The sequence below is a fragment of the Pteropus alecto genome, unplaced genomic scaffold (genome assembly GCF_000325575.1).
Source record: "Pteropus alecto unplaced genomic scaffold, ASM32557v1 scaffold30, whole genome shotgun sequence".
NCBI classification, from domain to species: domain Eukaryota; kingdom Metazoa; phylum Chordata; class Mammalia; order Chiroptera; family Pteropodidae; genus Pteropus; species Pteropus alecto.
The window spans coordinates 978,702-985,412 of record NW_006429782.1 but is presented as its reverse complement, the minus strand read 5'-3'; the positions used below and the strand labels follow the sequence as shown (position 1 = coordinate 985,412).

Genomic DNA, 6,711 nt, shown 5'->3' with positions numbered 1-6,711 from the left:
CGAGGCCGGGGCAGCCCGGTTGGACGCCTCCAAGACTCCGCGCCCGTGGTCCCAGCCGGAGGGCCCCCGACCAGAGGTGGGGACTGCGGGCCAGCGTCCCCGACTCTGGCAAAGCCCTGTCCGCCCAACATTCAGCCCTCCGACGTGGGGTGGGCGCCCACTCTCCTGGACGCGGCCGCCTCCTTCCGGGAGTGCGGCGTCCGAGCTGCGGACTCTAACCCTGCCCCGACACGGCTCCCCAGCCCAGCACCGGGGCCCCCCGCAGCAGCCCGTTTAGGAAGCCGAGCCCTTCTTCCTAAACGTCTCCCAGACGCCACTGCCCCTTCTCAGCTTCCCAGCCTCCGCTCCAGTCCGCGGAGCAGCCGCATCCCCTAAGCCCTGGTGTTATCCGCCGCCCAGGACTCCTCCAGGGCTCCCTGTTTCGCCCGGGACGGAGTCCAGTCTGCAGCAGGGCTCATGGGCAGGGCCCGACCCCGGCCTCGTTTCCCTCCGGGGCCCCTGTGCTCGCCTCTTCCTCCCAGTGTCCGCTCTAACCAAGACGCACAGTTCCCGGAAAGCGCTGTCACCTCTGGGGTTCTGTCCATGTTCTTCCGTCTGCTCTGTTCCCTGTCACCCGGTCACTTTGCCCCCTTCAGACTGCACCTTCTTCCAGGCACCTTTCCCACCCTGACCGGCTGGGTGAGACACTGTCACAGTCGTCCGCATTTAGGTCGTCCTAGAGAATTGCAATTGCCTTGTTCCTCCTGGGTCCTCACACACTGCCAGTCCACGTGGGGCCTGGCAGCAGGGTGCCCAGTATGTGCTTGTGGGTGGAGTTGCTGGGCCTCTGGGTGCCAGGGGCGTGTGCTCACTGAATGACACACTTAGGTGTGCACTGAGCAGTCTGAGGCCTGGCTCCTGGAGCATACTCAGTGACACCCAGAAATGATATGCAGGAGGTCCCAGGAGCTGGTGGCTGGAATAGGGACTGTCCCCCTTCCCTGTTAAACCCGGCAGACCCAATAGCTTCCTTCTTTCCTTTCTGTCCCTTGTCATTTGCCCATTTGTTTAGCTGTGTTTGTCGAGCAAAAAGAAATAGTGGCCCTGCCCTCCTGGGGTTTGTCTTTGGTTAGAACCCGGAGCCGTGAGAGACTGGTGGGCGTGGGGTCGGGGGGCCCCGACCTGGTTTGGAAGGCCTCCCTGAAGGCGCTGGAGGTGAGATGTGGAGGGTAGACAGGACAAGGGCAAGGACCCTCTCGTAAGGTTGGGGAAGGGGTCCCCGGGAGGGGAACCGCATGGGCTCTGACTCCGAGCTGGGCGTGGGCAGCGGGCCTGTCTGGGGAGAGGGAGTGTGGGGTGCCAGATGCGCGAGGCTGGAGAGGGCGCCTGAGCCGGCTGCTGACCTGGCAGGCCGTGGCGACGGATTTGATCTCTATCCTGGAAATAGTGGGAGGCCCCTGGGGCAGCCCAAACGGAGGCGGCGCGATCAGATCCATGCCGCGAAAAGGTCTTTCAGCTGCTCTGGGAGTGATGGAGGCCAAAGGGGGACCAGCGAGGGAGGAGGCCGTTGAAGCAGTCCAGGTGAAAGGTGACAGGCGGGACCAGGAGGAAGTTAAAGGGAGAGAGGAAGAACCAGCAGGCTGGGGTGATGGGTGGATCTGGGGGCGGGGTGAGGAGTCAAGGAAGACATCCAGGTTTCTGGCGTCAGTGGGGCTTGGCCACCCGGGCGTGCCCCTTCGCACCCTACCTGCCTCCTGGCTCTCAGCCTGGCCTTCCTCTCAAAACCAGCCTTCACTGGGCCACCCAAGCGCCAGACCCTCCAGTCCCCCCTTGTACCAGCAGTGTCACCTGTTGGGGCTGGGCCTCTTTGAGAACATGTTGCTTGATGTTTGGGGACAGATAATGGTTTCTTGGGCAAGAGAGAGTGTTCTTGGAGAGTGTTCTTGGGCACGGTGGGGTGTCGAGCGGCGTCCCTAGCCCTCACCCTGTCACTGCCAGGAGCACCCTCCCCCAGTCCTCAACCAAAAATGGCAAGTGTCTCTGGGTCGGGGGACTCACCTTGTCCGAGAACCGGCATGATAGACTGACTGTCCCCTCTGAAAAATGCTCGCTCATCAGGTGCGCGTCCCGCTGGGTGTTGGGTTCTCTCGGGGCCGTCCATGCCTCCACCGTGGCTTTTGCACCTCTCCCACTCCCCTGGCGTGCCCCGAATCTGGGTGACGGCGGGATGTGGCTCTCTCCAGCCCTTGGTCTCAGGTCACAGGTGCAGAGGGAGCAAGTGTGTTTCTGGGCCTCAGGTTGCTCTGACCAGCTCTGAGTCTGAATGTCTCAGCCCAGTGGTTTTCAGATGCTGTGGCCCCCAAGCTCACTGTGCTGAGGTCTCCACTGCTGAGACTGGGTGGGGCGTGTCTCCCCTCAGCCCAGGCCATAGGGATGGCGTAGTGAGTGGGCAGGTCTTCTCCAGCCTCGGGTTGCCCCAGTCTCTATACTGGCAGCTTTGTGCACAATCGTGGTGGCTTTAGCGCTGTAGCTGTGGTCTGCCTCATACAGCGTTTTGGGGCATGCTGCAGAAAGGGCCGAGGGAACCCCTGTTCTGCCCTCATCTCATTTACTCCTCCGTGAGTGCGCGGTGTCACCATCGACGAAGAAACTGAGGTCCTGGGAGGGCGAGCGACTTGCCCAAGGTCCCAGAGCTGGAGGAGGGGGCTCAGCTGCCGTGACTCCCCTGCACCCCAGCAGCCTGGCCCCCAGCACAGGGGAGAGCCATTGTCCGGCTCGTAGGCCTCCAAGCCTGAGATGTATCCTGCTTTTGTTCCCAGAGCCTTTGTTTGCTGTTTCCTCTGCCCAGCTCGTCCCCAGACACCCCAGTCCTGCTGCGGGCCCGGCCCCCACGAGTGTGCCCTTGGGTCCCTCTGGTCAGCAGCCTGTCCTTGCCTCGACTGCTCTGTGTCACCTAGGGGTGGCAGATGGATCCTCAAAGGAGAGATGGACTAGGGGAAGCGTTTGGGCCAGCCCTGTGGACAGAAGCTCGACAGAGTGACAGGGTTTCCTTGGGCCTAGAGCAGGGGCTATGATGGGAAGAGCCGAGGTGGGCCAGGAATCTGCTTGGCCAGCATAGCCACAGGCCATTGCAGGGCTGACGACTGGACTTAAGTGGCAAGAGGAAAGGTGGTAGCAGGCGGGGCCGGGTCAGCTTTGGGTCCTGCAGAGGTCACCTGGCAGCTGCTCCGTCCCTGCATAGGGCAGGCTGGCCTTGCAGGTCCACGGGGAGGGGAGTGGAGCAGTCTGAGCAGGGGAGAGTGGGCCGGGTCGGGCCGTGGGGAAGGCCAAGAGGCCCAGAGTGGGGTCACTGGGCCCGTCTCTGGCAGTACCCAGGGACCACATCTCGCTGTTCCCTGCAGGGTTTGCCTGTGTGCGACATGGAGACACGAAGCTGCGAGGCTCCCACGGGCTCGGCTTGGACCGCGATGGGGCCGGGCTGCGGCCTCCTAACGGGGCTCTCATCTGGGGCGGTGGCTGGGGGTCACCCTCCCCCCTGCCCGCGTCTCGGAGTACCCCCACCCCTTCCCTGCCAAGCGAGGCCCATCCTGGTGCCCGGAGCCCGCCATGAACGGCCTGTCGGTGACCGAGCTCTGCTGCCTCTTCTGCTGCCCGCCCTGTCCTGGCCGCATCGCCGCCAAGCTCGCCTTCCTGCCGCCGGAGCCCACCTACTCGCTGGTGCCCGAGCCCGAGCCGGGGCCGGGCGGGAATGGGGCCGCCCCCTCGGGGACCCTGCGGGCCTCCGCTGGCACCCCCGGGCGCTGGAAGCTGCACCTGATGGAGCGTGCTGACTTCCAGTACAGCCAGCGCGAGCTGGACACCGTTGAGGTCTTCCTGACCAAGAGCAGCCGGGGCAACCGCATCGCCTGCATGTACGTGCGCTGCGTGCCGGGTGCCAGGTGAGCCTCTCGCGCCCGGAGGCGGCGGGGAGCACCCCGAGCTCGTCCTCTGCCCCAGAGCGCCAGGACGGGTGAAGGCCCACCGGCGGGGCAGGTGCCTGGGCATGCTTCTCGGCAAGGGCCGGCCTCGCTCTGCCTGTGGCCTGTGGCAGCTGCCCAGCCGCCCCGGGCCCTTAGTTCCTGCTGGTGACCTTCCTCATGCAGCCTGGGGGGCCCTCTCAGCACCTTGTCTTGCAGATGAGCACCCTGAGGCTCAGGGAAGTGGTTTTGAGTGGCAGTGTCACATGCTCAACGTGCTCAACAAGGAGCCGCCTGCTTCAGGGTCCCTCAGGCCCTGTCTGGCTCCCTGTCAAGGGGCCTCTGAAGCCTGTGGGCGGAGTCTCCCTGAGCCTGAGGGCTGCAGTGGAGGGGGTCCTCCAGGTGCTTCTGCCTCAGACCAGGAGGGGTTCAGCCTCCAGCTCCAAGTCCAAGTGCAGCCTGACTTCTCTAGGCCAGGCTGGCGGGGGTGGGGTGGGGAAGAGGACTCCAGGAGGCCGTTGTCCAGGACCAGCCTGGTGCCTGCTCTCAGCTCACCTGTGCAAGGGCCGAAATGAGTGTCGTCATTTTCTGCAGGAGTGGGAAGACCAGCCCCGCTCCGAACAGGGCCTGGCCTCATTCACTGTGGGACAGGGGTGGGAGGGGCCGCTGTCAGCTCTGGAAAGCAGGCCGGGTGCCTGCCATTCTCGCGCTGTCAGAGCCCCCCGAAAGGAACTCGCCTGCCGAGAGGCAGCTGGGTCCACCCCATGCTGAGTTTGTGACTGGTGGCCCTGGGGGCCCCTTCACAGAGGGGAAGCCTGAGGCTCCGCCGGCGGTCCCCTGCGTGAGCCGAGCCACCTGGCAGCACAGGCGGCCTGTCCCCCTCGTCGGCACTCCTGTCCCGTCCTGGGCGGTGTGTGAGCAGCGCCTGCGGCCTGCCCCCAGGTACACGGTCCTCTTCTCGCACGGCAACGCCGTGGACCTGGGCCAGATGAGCAGCTTCTACATCGGCCTGGGCTCGCGCATCAACTGCAACATCTTCTCCTACGACTACTCCGGCTACGGCGCCAGCTCGGGCAGGCCCTCCGAGAAGAACCTGTATGCCGACATCGACGCCGCCTGGCAGGCGCTGCGCACCCGGTGAGCTGTGTGCCGGGGTGTCCCCTCGCAGGGGACCGCATCCCGTGAAACTGGGGGGGGGGTGTCGAAAGGCACCCACCAAGGACTCAGGCTGGCCTACTGGGGAGGGAGGACGCCCCAGCCAGGTCCCGAGGGTGGCCTGGGGAAGAGGGAGCCGTCAGCGGCCACACTGGGCCGGAAGGTGAGGCCTGGCCTTTGTCCCCTCAGCGTGGTGACAAGGCATGCTTGGCATGCAGGGAGCTGTGGTGGGCGGTCCGCAGACCCCCCTGGGCAGGGGCGGCGATGCAGTGGGGCTGAGGGAGTAGTGGGCAGGGGCCGGAGCCCAGCAGGTGGCATGTGAGGGCTGTGTGAATAGACTGGGAGCCCTGAGGCCGAGGGAGCACTGGAGTGCAGGTGGGAATGAGTTGCTATGTTGGGGTTCTGGGGGTGGGCCCATGAGGCACTTGGCCTCATCCTGGGGGCAGTAGGTGAGGGTAAGGCCGCTCTGGGCCTGGAGAGTTCTGTTAGGCAGCTGGGTGCCCAGCACGCTCTGGTGGCTGGTAGGAGGCGGTCAGCAAACGGAGGACACACCCCCATGCCCCTGAACCCCCACTGTTCTGGTCATCCAGGTGGTGGGCAGATGCCTCCCATCCCAGTGCTTGTTTGCAGAGGCACGTTTGCTGGGTCTTGAGCCAGCCCGCGGCCCTCCTGAGGCACGGCCCTGCCTGCCTGGCTGACCGGCCTACCCGCTCCTTCAGGGACCAAAGTCAGCCTGCCCTGGGGAGACAGGGCCCTGGCTGCCATGGTGATGCACTTGGCAGTGTCTGCGGCAGGCCCTGGGCTGGGGTCCCCTGGCACTGCCCTGGCACCAGGGACCCATCTTGGGTGGTGTGGTGCAAGTACATGCCCACCATCAGCTGCCCTAGCCCTTCCTGCTGTCCCCATTGGCCAAGTGTCAGCTCTGTCCATTGTCCATCCGTCCTGCTGCCAGCACTGACTTCCAGGGATCTGGTACCTCAGTCCCAATAGCCGAGAGGCAGAGGGAGGGAGGGAGGGTTGGGCCCCAGGAGTGCCAGGGGATGCAGAGGCCTGGGGGAGAAGAGCCGTGCATCTGTCACCTGTCACTTTTGTCCAGGTGGAGACGTCCTGGGGCCGCTGGAGACCCCTGCCTGGAGCTGGGCGATAGGGCTGAGCTGGTGCTCAGCGCAGAGGCAGCTGTGGCAGCTTGGGAGCAGGCTGGGGAGGGGTGGCCAGGGTGGTGGGTACAAGGCCAGGTGGCGTCCCTGAAGCCTGGGGGCAGGCAGGGGTTAACCTGGGATGCTGCCAGGACAGGGACGGGTAGGGATGCCCCTGGGCCGACTGGGAGGTGGAGTCTGGCTGCCTAGGTGTGTTCCCCAGGTGAGATGCAGACCTGCCCTGGCCCCTGTCCACCAGGAAGAGGGCCATCCCTTTGGGATGGGGCTGTTGGTATGCTGGAGAGCTTGACAGCCCCCTGCGTGGGGAGGGTGGTGAGTGGGTCCCCGTGCTGTAGGGAACAGGCATGTAGGGGCGGTGGACCTGGCTTGGGGCTGGATTAACCGTGTTGGGGGGCTCCTAGGGGAGGCATCAGGGCAGGAGAAGGGGCTGGGGCCTGGAGGTGGGGGCTGGTGCAGGGGGGGGG

At 65.2% G+C, this 6,711-nt stretch overlaps 1 protein-coding gene across 2 annotated transcripts in view; it reads left to right on the top strand.

The window, feature by feature from the left end:
• The first annotated feature begins 34 nt into the window (after positions 1-34).
• Positions 35-6,711, top strand: part of ABHD17A (abhydrolase domain containing 17A) — an 8,023-nt gene continuing 1,346 nt past the window's right edge. Inside the window, exons 1-2 of one of the 2 annotated variants that reach the window (XM_015585874.2) lie at positions 35-3,890; positions 4,878-5,072. In XM_015585874.2, coding sequence (XP_015441360.1) covers positions 3,586-3,890; positions 4,878-5,072 — 500 coding nt within the window. In that variant the 5' untranslated portion in view covers positions 35-3,585. Of the gene's footprint in view, positions 3,918-4,877; positions 5,073-6,711 lie in introns of both variants that reach the window. The other variant, XM_006904061.3, reaches the window with a different exon arrangement.